The sequence below is a fragment of the Melospiza melodia genome, chromosome 3 (assembly GCF_035770615.1).
Source record: "Melospiza melodia melodia isolate bMelMel2 chromosome 3, bMelMel2.pri, whole genome shotgun sequence".
NCBI lineage: Eukaryota > Metazoa > Chordata > Aves > Passeriformes > Passerellidae > Melospiza > Melospiza melodia.
In genome coordinates this window covers 34,207,255-34,223,200 of record NC_086196.1, presented here as the reverse complement: position 1 = coordinate 34,223,200, position 15,946 = coordinate 34,207,255, and the positions used below count along the sequence as shown (strand labels likewise).

General features: G+C 35.9%; 1 protein-coding gene across 4 annotated transcripts in view; it reads left to right on the top strand.

Moving 5' to 3' along the window:
* Positions 1–15,946, top strand: part of AHI1 (Abelson helper integration site 1) — an 85,546-nt gene that overhangs the window by 24,921 nt on the left and 44,679 nt on the right. For all 4 annotated transcript variants that reach the window (XM_063151239.1, XM_063151240.1, XM_063151237.1 and 1 more), the window contains 5 exons: positions 327–445; positions 3,417–3,547; positions 4,851–4,991; positions 6,863–7,065; positions 14,678–14,795. In XM_063151239.1, the coding sequence (XP_063007309.1) occupies positions 327–445; positions 3,417–3,547; positions 4,851–4,991; positions 6,863–7,065; positions 14,678–14,795 (712 nt within the window). The remainder of the gene's footprint in view (positions 1–326; positions 446–3,416; positions 3,548–4,850; positions 4,992–6,862; positions 7,066–14,677; positions 14,796–15,946) is intronic.

The window sequence follows — 15,946 nt, the reverse complement described above, 5'->3', positions numbered from 1 at the left end:
AATAAAATAGACCACAGGCTCTAAAAAACACATTTGTTCATACCTTAGAGCCCTGATGTTCAGTCAGCCTTTTTGTCATCAGCTTAATTTTTTTAGAAATTCAGAAATTTGAAAATTCAGTCACAACAGAAATCTGCCTCATAGTTGTAAAAAGTTGATGTCTAGGATGTAATGCTTTAATATAAGAACAAACGTTTTCCTTAACCAAATAAAATGAATTGAGTAGAAAAATAGTAATGCAAGAGAAAAATGGGCAATAATGTATAAAAACATGAGTTTTAAATCACAAAGTTATATAATTTTCTGTATTTTCCATTCTTCCGTAGGAAATAAAAGAAAATGATATTAAAGGAACACCAGTAAATCATTTGGAAGTGCATCCAAATGGAAGGCGTTTATTAATCCATGCCAAAGACAGTACCCTGAGAATTATGGATCTCAGAATGTTGGTATTTTTGGTGACTAACGTGTATTTCCTTTATGTTTTCAAATTTACACGGGGAAATAAAATACCACAAAGGTATTGGTTGTGTAGCTGGGGAGAAAAAAGATGTCCTAATAATCAAGGATAGAAATGTTAGGGTTAGGAAATTGTTTCAAAACACTGCTGTGTTACATTTTGGGTGATATTGAGTAAGTCTTTGGGTGATATTGACTAAGTCTTTTAGAGTAGAATATCTAAAATTTCCTAGATTCTTTGGGAGCCTAAAGTGGTATGAAGAATACAATGTTAGTCTTCTAAAGATTGAAATCCCTTTTAAAATACAATCTGGGCATGAAAAGAACTTGGAAGTGGTAATATTTGTGCGGTAGTTTTGCATTTTTAAGACTCTGGGAAGGATATTTTGATAATGAAATGGAAATGGTTATCATCATAAATGCTAAAAAATGTAGTGATGTACTTTTTATGGTTTATTAAGCAGGCTGTGAGATAGTTTTGCAGTTTATGATGATTTTCTCATTTTTAATTGTTATAAACATGATTTTTTTAATGACAAATGAAAATAACAAGCAAGAGGACTATAGACTCACTTGAGGTTGGTTTTGGAGGGTGACCAGTTCAACCCAACAATCAAATCACAACAGCATGCTGGTCAGAGCCTTATACTATTGGATTTTTAACATCTTGAAGGATGAATATTTTACAGCTTCTGTGAGCAACATGTTGTAGTGTTCATTCACCCTCAAAATAAAATACTTTTTTCTTATTTTTAAACAGAATTAGCTATATTTCAATTGATGGCCATTCCCTCTTGTCCTTTAATTGGGTGGGAGTGAGCAGAGTCTCTCACCAACCACTTACATATGTAGATAAGATGCACATTCTGTTCTGGAAAGTCACATTAAAGATATGAACAACTTTTCTAAAATGTTTCATCCTTAATTTGATAGGTTTCTTTCTGCCCCTCAGCACACAGAAAACCCCTGGAGCTATTTAATAGATGTGTAGATGTGGCCCTTAGGTATATGGTTTAGTAGTGGATGGGACAGTGCTGTGTTAACAGTTGAAGTTAGTGATCTGGAAGGTCATTTTGAAATTAAGCAGTTCTGTTATTGTCCTGGATCGAATGTTTGAGCTGGCTGAGGACTCTGCTGTGTTATGGTGCGGTGCACATTTCTCTTTTTCTGTAACTGATAAAATATAATGACCATGCTAGAAGCTGAACTATCCACTCAGTCAAAGGAAGAAATTGCTGGATTAAGAGAGGGAACCTGTTGTTTTTAGGCCAGTGTTCTTCTGTTGCTCCTCTTTCTAAAACGTGCAGAAAGTTTTATTTTGAGAGGGAAACATTGGCATGCATATTAATCTTTAAGAAAGGGTTTAATATGGGGTGCAATTTCACAATTATTTTAAGCAAATTTATCCATTGGATGTACAATCTCCTGCAATCTCCCACACCTTTGGCTGTATATTCCTAGCATTTCTTTTTTATAATTTCTAGAGGTCTTCTGATGTGGGGTAAGTCAGATCAGTGAGCTGATCCGACTAAAAATTAGCCTACAAATAAAAATGATTAATTTTCATTTTATTATCAACTCTGATCCAATTTATCTGATAGCTACCCAAGAGAAGAAATGAGGGAGAGCCTGGGAAAATAAGGGTGGAGAGGACACCACCAGGACTTCTACTTCGACCACAGCCCACAGTTACATTGACTTTTAAGTCTATCAATAAACCACAGGGTCAGATACCCAGCAGTGATAATTTTACACGTCAGCATTAACTGTTCATTCCCTGCATGAGAAAAGAGGGGGTGGAGGTCACAGATGAACACAATTCATTTTGATTGACAGCTGGTTGCTCTTAACTTTCCTCTTTCAACTTGCTTTTTTGATCTTTTTGGATAATACTGCTGTCCTGTCACTTAGGTATGTGATCAGGGATTTGGTTTTAGTTCAGCCCTCTCCTTAGGGTTTCATATGAAGCTTAGTTTTACATCTTGCAGGGCTCTTCTCATGACATCTCAGAGATACTATCTTTCTTATTCATACAGCTAAAACTCTTATTTGGGCTAATATGGAACTTTTATTTGAGCTAATATTGCTGTTTGATCATCTAGGATATATTTATTTGGAATATTGTTTGAAATAATTTTCCTGTAATATTAAATGCACTGTACTTCTCCCAGCATACTTTCATTGTTTTTGCAGTAGCAAATGTGAAATAATGCTGTCTTCTGTCCTTGAGGCTATGATGGCCTATTGCTGTTCTTCTTGCCTTAAATTCTGCATTGTAGTACTGCTGCTGGGTTAGTCTCCATGTTGAACTTCGACATCTTTTTTCCAGGCTATGCCTCTTTCAAGCTCATTTATCTTCTTTCCATCCTTTTGTGGATTCTCTCTTACTTGATGCAAACAGACTTTGACAGTAGATCATTATTACCGTGCTGACCAATAGTGTTTCACTGAAAAAAGATTAGGATACCTAAGCTGAAAAATAGCGAACATTTATAGTAAATCAGCATTTATGTCTGAAATTTGGTGATTCTACTGCTTGTTTCTGATCAAGGAGACATTAGTCTGAAGAGTGCTGCTGCATAGGTGTAATCATTCAAGCTCAAGAAGCATCATGAAAACTTTTCTAACAGAGCTTGGTGTAATTGTGCTAATCTCCCTGTTTTTTTGCAAAGCCCAGGATCAAGATAGTGCAAATTACTGCATCTTTATCTGTTGTCTAGATCTGAGGGTTTTCTTTTTCTACTGAAAGACAAGGATGTACATTTTTATCTATATTGTCAGGTGCAGTGTGAAGGTTAGGGAAAATAAATACTTCATTCTGCAAAAAGTGTGTGCTTGCATATGTATTTGAGATGCAAAGTTTACTGATTTTTCTGAGAAATAGAGGGGGAACTGAGAATTAAAAAGTTACATTGTCTATTCTGAATATATCTTCTATATTTGCAAACTTTTTTTAGCTTGGCGACAAAGAAATATGTAGGTGCCACAAATTACAGAGAAAAGATTCACAGCACCTTAACACCATGTGGTACGTTCCTATTTTCAGGAAGTGAAGATGGAAAGGCTTATGTTTGGAATCCAGAAACAGGTAACTAATCATTTTATGGGCTTAAGCCAAATTGTCAAAGCTGAGGGGGAAAAGATTTTTTTAAGGTTTATCGAAACACTTTTGATATGGAATGAAACTTTGGTAAGATGTTCTTAAATCCTGAAGCTTTAGCTCAACCTTCTAAATAGCTGTTATTAATCTCTGAGATTTAATTCTCTAGAGGAAATTAGTAGGGGTAATATTTGTGATATCCAGCATGACTGGAGCACCTGAGGCTCAGCTTTTTTGTACTGCAGCTCTTTACATGTGGTGAGGATCTTAAGATGGAATGCACAAAAATGTTTTAGGTCAGGTAAGTTTTTCTGTTGTGTTGTTTAGATTTGAGAATGAGGCTCTTGTGCTGAACCACTTCATCTCTGTGGTGGGTGGTCAGAGACTGAATATTTTTGGTGTGTGGTATATAAGACTTCACTGTGAATTAGTCCCCAAGCCAAGGAGTTTCAAAATAACTACCAAAATCTTTCTGAAAAAATGTGACAAAAATGTAGGGTAGAGTTTCTTGTACAGGAGGTAAAAGAGATGAAAATAAGAGCAGAAAGTAGCAGAATACTATTTTGGATTTGATGACATTATATTCTGTCTGTAATTGTAATTTATATAGTATTTTTAAATAAAAAAGTTAAATATTTTGAAACTGGCAGGATAACTAACAGTTCTGCTTTGAATTTCTTTCCATGTTTCCAACTATGTTAACTTGAATCTCTGTCACTACATAATTTGCCTAAAAACTTTTTAAAAAGCACAAAAATAAAAGGAAGGAGGAACTTTGTTATTCGTATGTTTTTATCGGATTTTGACTTTTGTTTCCACACAGTATTTGCATTTATAGTGCCATCAGCTGAAGAGCTAATTTTATTTATATTTTTAATAATTCTGTCCTCAACTTTCACTCCTGTTATCAGTGTTATATAGCTGAGATCCACAGCTAAGATGCCTATCTTTGTACAATGCAAGCACAAACAAATACTGTGGAACGCCACCTTTCCAGAACGTGCTTATCAGGACGAGAGAACTCATCTAACCTGGTGCATCCTCCTCTGGCATTTCCTGCAGCTATCACAACAGCACTAACTTTTCTGACATACTGAATAACTTAAAAGCTTGCAATATTTCCTTCGTCTTATGCTGAAATACAACTTTTCAATCAGGAAATTGACTGAAGAACATTTATTTACAGTGGCAAACATTGTAGTAATACAAGATTTAACCAGCTCTTATTCTGCTGTATTGAATGTTTCAAATATTTTTCCATAGCATTAATAAACTTACTTCACTTCTGCAGGAGATCAGGTGGCCATATATTCTGATCTCTCCTTCACATCTCCACTTCGTGATGTTGCCTTTCATCCACACGAGCACATGGTGTCTTTCTGTGCCTTTGGTCAAAACCATCCAATACTTGTATACATTTATGATTATAAAGGTACAGTACAAATTTTCTTGGTACTCACCTGTAAGTATTTTATTTTTAGAAGCAATTTGGTAGTATTTGTACTTCTTTTGAGAGGAAAAGAAAACAGTCATTTGATGATAATGCATATCTTTTTTTCTGGGAGATACCAAAACTGAATTGAACATGATCCTGCACTACGTGTTCTATGTGATGCTGCTTTAAGCGTCAAGCATTTTGGCCCAGCCAAAATCACCAGAGGTCCCTCAGTTATTTTGTGTTTCCCACTGTGTGATTTTTGCAGCACTTTATCATATATAGGCAGCATTGTACAAAAGCCCTTTTTGCAGTATCAAGGTAGATTATGAATCCAGAAAATACAATTATTTGGAAAGCCAATTAGTAGCTTAATTGGAATCTGAGTATTTTGTGCCAGCCATGTTACAAAATAATGTTGAGGAGCTGTATAGAAATGGATGAGAGTGTATAGACTTCTGATAAGTAGCTCTTATAGCTGTGATGTCATTATGTCAGAGATGTGTTTGTTCCCCATGTTTTATTGAAGAGAAGATAGTAATAAATGCTAACTTAGAATTTTTGGTATACAAAATAAAATTCAGATTGTCCTTCACAGGCTTTTTTGATAGTTGTGTGCATATAAGGACATTTTCATCTAGGGAGTTAATGTGTTAATATGAATTATGCAGTTATTTTTTGTATTAATTATGTTTGCAGGGGACATAGATCTGTAAAATTGATCCTGTCTTTATGTACTGGCTTTTTAAGTAACATGTAGTAATAGGATTACTCATATAAAATCTCAGTGTAGGTTATCTGTTGAATTGGTTAACTTTTACAGGAACATTAAGTGGAATGACTTTGCAATCAATATTCAGTGCTATATTCAATTAAGAAAGATATTGGTATTGTAAAAAAACAATATGATTTTGGGGGGTGAAGGGTTTCTTCAGAATTTTTTGATGAGCAGTGAGTCTAAAAAACTTAACATAGTAGTTTGAAATATATATATATGGGCATACACATTTAGAGACCACACAGCACAATCGTAGTTATTTGTGTCTTCTGACTGCCCAACTGCTAACAATAAGACTTTTCATAGATTGTAGTCTTTTTTTTTTTTTGTATTATTGGTTACTATCTTTATGTTCCTTTTTTGGTTAAAAGCACTCTTTTTTCTTTCAGAAAATAGTCATACTGCCACAGTGTTGAAAGAGTTAAACATATAGTAATACTAATTTTAGTCACTCACGCAATTTTTAAGACTCTGACAGCATGTGTTTTAGATACACCAACAGTTTTATTAATGTCCTGGGCAGAACTTCCATGAAGAATTCTTCTAACCTTTGTTGGCTTGAGACCATAGTACAAAAAAATTGCAAAAGTCAACTTGTCAGTCATTGTGTCCTGTGCCTGGATAATATGTCTGTCAACTTATGAAGTACTGCTCAGGCATCATAAACTCACTTGAACTAGGCTGGAAAAAATGTGAAATGTCCCCAGCTTGAACTCAGTGCAGGCTTTACAACTTCATTGCCCTTGAAAAATTCCTTTCTCTTCCCACTCTTTCCCCCCCACCAATGCCATATTTCTGTATGAGGAACACTATTGTTTATAAGCAATACAAAAGTACCACTTCTGTATGAGAGATTACTAAATCAAATAACTGAAAGTATGATATTGTGATCAGAAGCGTTAGGGGGAAAATGGGGTAGTAAGGGGAAATTTTCATGTCACTATCAGGTTTTCCCAATAGTACTGTTGGTACAGTTTTTGATGGTATTTGACTGGAGACATGGCTGGCAAAATTACTGTGATCCTTCCATTTTTGTTCCCATGGCAATGTAAGGCTTCACCTGAGACATTAATATTGGTTATTTCTACAGTTGCTCAACAGGAAGCTGAACTTGTAAGAGATCTTAGTTCATCACTTACCACAGCTGCACCAAGGGGGCCACACTTCATTGGCAGTTTTTCTGAAATTCCTGTGCAAAAAAACTCAGTGATGTCTCCAGCAGATCAGTTTGTCAGTGTTGCAAGAGCATCAATGAGAATGCAGAAGGTGAAACAAAAACTTGATTCTGTTATGGTAAGTCAAATGTAATTAATTTCAGAAATATAGTCTTCCCATATTCTGGAACTGGTATACTTAAAAAAACACATATGTATTATCATGGCATCTGGTCTTTAGAAATGAATACATCTGTCACTTATACTAATGCAGGTATAAGTAGCTCTTAAGAGCAATCATAAAAAACCTAATTCTGTTTTTTAAGTACTGATGACAAGGGATTTTTTTTTTTTTGTGCTGGTGCCCATTGCTGTTTGTCCATTTATGTGAAATCAGTGATCCATAGATCATTATGGTTGAGATTCCTATCCACCTTAAAAACTGTATGTGGCATAAATGCTAGGGGGTTTAGGGAGCTGCAGGGCAGGGAGGAGAGCATGTCCTGTGCTGGGCACAGCTGTTTCAAGGCAGCTCATTGAAGGGCAGTATGGAGCAACTGCACAACTGAAACTGGAACCAGACAGAATATGGCACCTCTGAGAAAAGAGACTTAACAAAGGTCAGAACCTACTAGAGACAGGAAACACCACAGCAGAGGAGAAATGCAAAGGAAAACGTGTCGGGACGCAAGTGAAGATACAGGAGGAGGGATGCGAGGAGTCATGTGAAATGAGGAGATATGAAAGAAGACACAGAAGGAGGCAGGAAGGTGATGCAAGAGACTCAAAACAATGCAGAAATGGAAATACTAGGGAAATAACAGAGTAGGCTTGAAGGGAAAGACAGGAGATACACGAGGACATGCAAAAGAAAACACACATGATGGTACATCTCTGACCGTGTTGCAAACAGTGGAAGAATCCATGCTGGACAGGTGCAATCCCCAAGGATGTTGGGTGGTGAAGGATCCATATTAAGCAGTTGAAAAGAGCAAGAAAAAAGAAGAGTCAAAAAGAGCAAGTCACTATGCACTAGTCTCACTCTACTGCCCCACCCTTCCACTGCCTTTCCAAGGGGACTGAGTGTAATATAATGTCAAAATTAAGGAGACTGGGGATTAGAAAGGAGAAAAAAAGAGGTGCCTGAAGTGGAGACAGACAAAAAGGGATGAAAAGTGTTTTCTTTGGCTGGGTGTTTTACTCTTTGTCTTGTTTCTCAGTACTCAAATTGGTAATTAAACTTTTGTAATTGGCAATAAATTTAATTAAGTTAAATTCCCCAACTTGAGACAATTTTGCATGCAACAAGGATGCAGAATGTTCCTGAATAGCACTGTGAAGTTATAATTACTTTTCACAATGACATGAACCACATTTGAGTTTGCATTTACTGTTTTTCATTTTGAAGTACTTTTGAGTGCGTGTAGATTTTTTTAAATGTAGTTTTAGGTTTTGTCTGCATTAATAAGTAGTGAATCACAAAAGAAGCTGGTGAGTAGATGAAAGTTGTTGTTGCTGGGGTTGCTGTAACTACTGTCATCATGCTTTAGGGGTTTTACTTTGGATTAGATTTATTCTGGTTCCTTGGCTTTGGCATCCCCATTAGGCCTAAACTTTGAAACTGTCTGGAAGAAAGCTATCCTACAGACCTTCACACAGACCACAGATTTCTGAACTGTGAACTCCCAGTGAACCCCTTCATGAAACAGCACACGGTAGCTCTCATGAATAACACTAGTATGCTGCTTCTACCTTTCAATTACGTGTGGCCTGACACAAGGAAGCAAACCTTGTTTCTACTTTCTGCTCATTCTGTTCTGCTCACCTACAAAGTGAGTGCTGGTGCTGTCAAGTTGTTTATGAGAGAAAGGCACAACATGGAGAGAATGGAGCGTGTAGCCTTGTGTCTGGGACAAGTATTCCAGGAAGATACTCCAGGATAAATTTTTACTGTTCTGGATGTCTGGCCATATGAAGAAAATGATGGGGTTAGAGAGTTTATGAGAACCTTTATCATTGCAACTCTTTAGTCCCAGATTAACCAGTAGTTCTGGACTGTGGAAGACAAATCTGGTTTAGCAGAAGCATCTACAAGTTCCATGTTCCTGTGTGACTAGATAAAATAGGTAAGCCTACAACTGTGTTTGAAAGAATAACTTTCAGCCACTGGAGTTTTGTAACACTAGATTTCCATTGACTAGTTTGGGATGAGTAAGTCCACTGTGAGCAGAGTAATGATCAATGCTTTTGACAGCATCCTCCAAGCCGTCTAGCCACGTGGGAGAGGTCCAAAAGTTCATCCGAGTCTTCTCCCTGTGTGAGTTTCCAAACAGTACAGGATGGTGGTTTAAAGAATGGACATCCAGTTTGATATCTGTCACATAGCAGTAGTAATTATGAACACTGAGAGCGTTTCCTTGCAGGACTTTATGACCCACTGAGATATGGGGGAGGAGATTTCTTTGAAAGGAGTCTTGATGCTGATCTTTTCAGTGATCCAACATGAGACTCAGGTGACAGCAGTAGATACTTTTCAAGCTGGCATGGGATAATTTTTTGCATGTGGCCACAGTATTGCCTGCCTGATTATCACATTTTGGACAGCCCCAGAATAAAATATACAACATAAAACTTCAAATTTCTATTAATTTGTAATTGAGAATTAGTTTTTAATGTGTATGCAATTCTCTTTCCCATATGAGATATGATGCATGTATGTGAGTACTGGCTTTGCTGGAAGGCTTATCAGAGTTGCATGCTCACATGAATGGTTTGCTAAAGTGTTTGTCAAAGTAGAACTCTTAAAAGTGGCCACTCAGCCACATGAATGTGCTAATATTTCTGTGAGAATGTGCTAATATTTCTGAGAATGACGAGTGAAAATGGAGAAAAATGAAACCACATGTAGGATGGCTTGCTGCACTGTGGTCGAGTTGGAACATTAAAAATCCAAATGAGAACGCAGGTGTGTTACCTTGTATGTATTTCACAGAATCATAGAATATTTTGAATTGGAAGGAACCTCCAGAGATTAAGTCCACCTCCTGGCACTGCACAGAACCAACCCCAAGAGTCACACCATGTGCCCAAAACATTGTTCAAATACTTCTTGAACTCTGTCAGGCTGGTGATGTGACCACTTCTCCGGGAAGCTTGTTGCAGTGCCCAACCACCCTCTGAGTGAAAAAATTTTTCCTCATATTCAACCTAAACTTTCCCTGACACAACTTGAGGCCATTCCCTTGAGCCCTGTCACTGGTCACCCCAGAGAAGAGAACAGTGTCTGCACCTTCTCTTCCCCTCGTGAGGAGGCTGTAACTGCACTGAGGTCTCCCCTTCTCAGGCTGAACAGACAAAGTGACCTCAGCCACTCCTGGTACAGCTTCTCCTACTGGCCCTTCACCATCTTTGTTTCTGTCCTTTGGACACTCTCTAATAGTTTAATGTCTTTCTTACATTGTGGCACCTGAAACTGCGCAAGGCGTTTAAGGTGAGGCGGCCCCAGCGCAGAGTAATCCTGGTCTTTGGGTCATGTTTGCATGCCCTTGTCACAGACATGTGGGAAATACTATGTTGGGACAAGCATGGTGGCAGCACACCTTGCAGACCTGGCCTAAGGTCACACCTGGAGTCATGTTTTGTGAGACAAATGTGCTGGAACAGACAAATAGCAAATCTGCCAACGTGGGTGTCTCTGGTTTTCACACGTGTCAACTTAACAGCATACTGAATTAAAAACTGAAAAATTTAAAACTTTAGAACTTTAAAACTTAACAGCTACTGGATTTAAAACTAACTTTAAAGTGTAGAGTTTAGAGTTCTGTGACTTAGGTACGGATTGGAAAATGTACTGTCAATACATTACATTTGGGTTAAGCTAGATAGAGAATACTCTGATCCCATATAAGATTGGGTTCTTTGTCTTATGACCCATGCCCCCTTTCCAGGTCCTGTTAGAGCCAATAATTTTTTTTATTTTTGTTTTTCTTCCTTTTACCTAAACTTGAACCTTAACAAATTATAGATAAAGTTTCTTCTCTTCTGCAGCATTGCCATTCTTAGCCCAGAAATTAGAACAAAGAGTTGATTATTGTGCTAAAGCTTTAGCAATTCACAAAAGCTAAGACGTTTTGATACAAATGTAAAAATTAATTTCTGTGTGAAACCAGAATGCAGAATTAGCTTCATTTCCAAATAGAGAAATTACAGAGTAGTGAATCTTTGCAGCAGTTATTTGTCTCTACCTCAAGGAACTAATACTAATGCATGATTCTGTTAATGGAGGTTTTTGATAGGAAAACATTTAATTCATCTCTGGCTCTTGGAAGTTCTTATAAGAGTTTTTCATTCAATGTTACTATTTATGTTTTTTTAGTTTTGCTTCCATCTAGCAGTAAAAAAAAAAAACAGTTTGTAACTGTCCATAACAAGGGGATGATATATGTTGTGTAGGTATGGAGAGAAGAGCTTTCTTTGAAGGTGTAGTATTCTAGCTCTGAAATTTGCCTTTTAGATGTCTGACACCTTTGTGGCACTTACAAATAGCATCTGTAAATACTCTGTAGTACTAGTTTTGGAAAAAATTACATGTTGGCTGCTTTATCTCTCAATATATGCTTTTGCCACATTGTCAGGTCTTAGAGCATTCTATTTTTTGTCTCATGTAATTCACTTTTAATGTGAAAACTAGTTTCAGTGAAAGTGTGTATTTGCATAATTTGCATAGAGCTGCCCTAACCCAGAAAAGAAAATGCAAATCATCTTTCTTTAAGCCTGGCAAAAATTACATAGGTATCTTGATTGTGATGGAAACAATAAGAGTGTTTTAACTCTTAGTTTTGCTCAATTTACAGTAGTAGTAAACTGTGTCTCTGATAAAGCTGTGGTTCATGCATGAAGAAAGCAGAGCCTGTTGTGAAAAATAAGTAAATTCATGGTTGGCTATCTTAGCCAGCTTTGCTCATTGTTATGAAGATATTTAGCAATGATTTCCCACAGCCTATATTAAAAAAAAAAAAAAAAAGTAATGTGGTTCTGTGAATAGTCTTATGTCTGCCTGTTGTAGGATAATTATTTTTCATAGAACAGTGTACTTCACCTGGAAGCAGTTGTGCTTGAATCACAACTCCTCACTTATTAGCTGAGTGCTTCCCATTTCTGTTACAATGTTGTGACTTTTTTTCCTCCTTGGGCCTCTTAGAGCTTTAAATAATGCTTAAGAGCTAGTGGCAGAAAGGTCATTAAAATTCTAGTTTTGTCTGTGCTTTGGATGGGGAGTCTTTTATTGCTCACCTGAATTCAGCTTCACTGCCATCAAGGGGAGGTATAAATCACTTCCTGTAAGACTACTTAAAACTTAGTTTTTAATATCTTTTTTATTAAAAAGGTTGTCCTCTTGTTTTTAAGGCCTTGGACAGAAAGGAAGTACTCTAATGGAACTTAGGCTGCATTTTAGAACAGGTGATTTTCTTAAATCCTCAGGACTGCACATTCAGCCCTCTCTTCTCTTTGTCTTGTTGCATTTTATTTCAAAGCACACTATTTGGCAGGTATACAGCTGGAAAATAAAAAGAAGTAAATTAACTGTTGCACAGGAATAATTTACATAGAGTTCCAAATCCCTGGTATACTTTGTTCAAGGACCAGAATCAAGACAAGCTTAGCTTTATAATTCTTCCTTCCAGGATGAACTGGGGAGGCATCTATTAAGTGTTAGTTTTCAATAGTTTGTTCTGTCCTGTTAAACTTGATTTCCAAAGGCCAGTATATTCAACCTTTCTTCATTTCCTGGTGTTATCTGAAATCTAATTTTTGATAGTAAATTTGAAAGAGAGTTCCATTAAAGTATTTGACTGGAAAGCCTCTGTTTGTCTTGTGGTGTACTGTGCACTTAGCAATAAATTCATGCAAAGGGGAGATCTTCTCATTTATCTAGGGAAAAAGGCTCTCCCTAGAGTTTACAGTGGATTAAAGAAGATGAAATACTGGAAGCTGAGATCAAAACATTTGCAGAACAGATTATTTTTTCTGTATTTGAGTAAATATGTATGCTAATGGCTTTCCACCATTCTTTTGTATAAGGGAAAACTTTATATTAATGAAGCTTGCTTGCATATGTAAATGTAAGAAAAGCAGATTGATTTTATTGTTGCAGTTGTTCAGAAAAACAGGCTTCCATTCTGATAACATTTCCCAGCTACTGCTTACTAGCATTCATTTAGATTTGTATACTGTAGTAAAATCTAGTAGGTTTAATGCTTTTTTGAAATCATGTTCAATGAATTAATCTGATTTTTTTATCTTACTTTTCTTTCTGTTAGCTTTGGAGTATAGTCATTACAGTTGTGCACTTTTGCTGCAAGATTCCTTGTTAGTCAAAGATAATTTTTGTATAAACTTTCCACATTATAATGAAATCCATATTCCTGCACAAAAACCAGACACATCAAGGTGGTCAGGTGTAGTGGTGCAGAGGATTTGGTGGCAGATACCCTCTGGCCCAGTCAAGTAATTCAACACACATTTTTATTGCTAAATTACCTGCATTTCAGGTAGTTTGCCAATACCCAAATACTATGCATTATTGAATTGAATAATAAATATTGAATTAGAGAAAGAATTGTTATATAAAATATGTCATTTTTGAGATAGTTAAACCCAGTTGAATGGTGATTGTCTCCTTTCTTTAAACAGAATTTACAATGCAGTAGTTTGAAAACTCGCAAGATATCACTGGCCAACCACTTATGTTTAAGGTTCTGATCTAGAGTTTACTGAGGCCAGAGGTAGTACTTTACTAACTGGGAAATTTTAGTTGGATTGAGTAACCATATTCTTTTATTCTATATGATGAAATAGGTTTGACTTTTAAAAGGGTCAAGAATTATGTTATGTAAATAACTCTAATGAATTTTAGCATATGAATACCTTACTTGAGGAAAGTTACAAATATTTTATTCAAGGCCTGTTTTTCTTCTGCCTTGGCTTTGGTGTATTAAGGCAGTGAAAATATATGTGACAAACAGTAAAATTCTCATTTGGATCAACCAAAAACTTGAGATAATTAAATTTTTTTTTCATAGACTGTATTGGATAATATTACAAGAGTAAAGTTTGGGAAGGGCTTTTGTTTTGTAATAGTTGTATGTGTGTGTATATATATATAGAAAGTCCATAGGAAAATGGATTTTAACTACATTGTCTTTGTTGCTATGGAGATTAGGACTGGAATTATATTATATGTGATTTAAATGTAGGAAGTGCCTGAGATTTTGGTGTTTATTGCTTTACAGAAATCAGTTCTGTGCTAGGATTGGTTTAAGATTTTTTTTCCTATAGTGGAGTATCTATTCATGGATGTAGTGTAGTTTGAGTACTCAAAGATGAGAAATTATTTTACACTTATAAGTTTATGAGCATATATGCATCTTGTTATGTTTGTACAGGAAGATGCAACAAAATGCTGGTCCAGACAATTCTGTTTCATTGTTTGCATTGCTTGAGAGTTAGTATTCATATATAAACACGCAATTGAGTTTGTTGCTGTGCCAGTAATTTTTCCAAGTCTGTATCTCCAAATACTAAGAAAAAATAAATATTGAAGTTGTCAGTCTTCATCGACTTGAGCTTTAATTTTTTTTCCTGGAATTTAATAGTTATTTACAGTAAACACGTATTTCTCTTCTAGCTATTGCATCAGTAAGTGACCCAGGAAATTACACTTCACTTTCTGATTTGTCTTCCTATTACAGGCAAACTCAAATCTCTTGCTTCCTGCACCATCATCTCTGTCACCGCACTCCAAGCTAAGGCTGTCGGGTGCTCTGAGTCTTCCACTGAATCCTCTGTATTCTTTCACTGCTGAAAGTGGTAAGTTTCTTTATTTCTTCACTCTTTGTACAGAAGGAGTGATAACTTCTATGAGATTTTTTTTATTTTCTGCCTTTTAAAATTTTGCTGTGCAACTCTTTCAGGGACTAACCCAGTTTTGTTATATGTGATACTGTTTAAGTCCAGTGTGATACAGTCCAATGCTGATGCATGTTTCTTTGTAAAATTTTTCTTTATTTAAGCTGTACACCTATTTATTAGTGCTGTAAATTCATAGAAGAGGATGAGATTGCTAGCTTTTCTTAATTTAATATTTTGATAATATTTGAATGCTTACTGAAGTATCTTAAACATGAGCATTCAAAAAGAATAGGATTTAAAAGCATATATACTACTACAAAACCTTAGTGCTTGATAGTCTATTTGCAGTTGTTTTTAATCTATTTTTAGATTTTTTTTTCCCCTAAAGATATTTTATATTGAAAGATTTGGAGAAAAAGGTAAGCAATGCAATTATGTACATTTGTGATGCTTACTTTGCTAATAATATCTGTTTCATTGATAATCACAGTATTTAATAATAAAATTTATAATTTCATGCCATTTTTTCTGGGCACCTGTAAAATAAGACAGAAAATTGGCACCTTAATTTCAAAGTGTTTTTGTTTTGTATCCTTGAGAGGAGTAAAAAGAATTCCAGAGGGAGGGTGGAATATATAATGAAATAAAAACACGTAATAGAGATTTAAAATGTAGATAGTAAAGATAGGAATAATCTCTATAATTATATAGAATTATCTCCTAAAGGCAGACAATTTTTTTTGCAAGTGAAGTTATGATTACTTTTTCTGAGCAGCTGGGGAAATGGTCCTTAGCTTGGTCTAAAAGATAGACCGCTGGTCTCAGAATCACTTTTAGTCACTAATTCACAATGCAAATGGCCATACACCAGTTAACTTCAGTGTTTTTATTGTCTACCTAAACAAAAGAGTTTGGAACCATAATAATATTCATCTGTTGCTAATGGATACATGTTATTTCCACTGTGTGTGAATCTCACAGAGGCAGTAGAACACATATGCTTACAAATTTTGAACACTTAAAGTAAGTGGACCAACCCTTTAAAGAACATTAACATATGCTTTTAAGTTGTTCTACATGGCTGTTCCTAGTATTGCTTAAACCAAGTA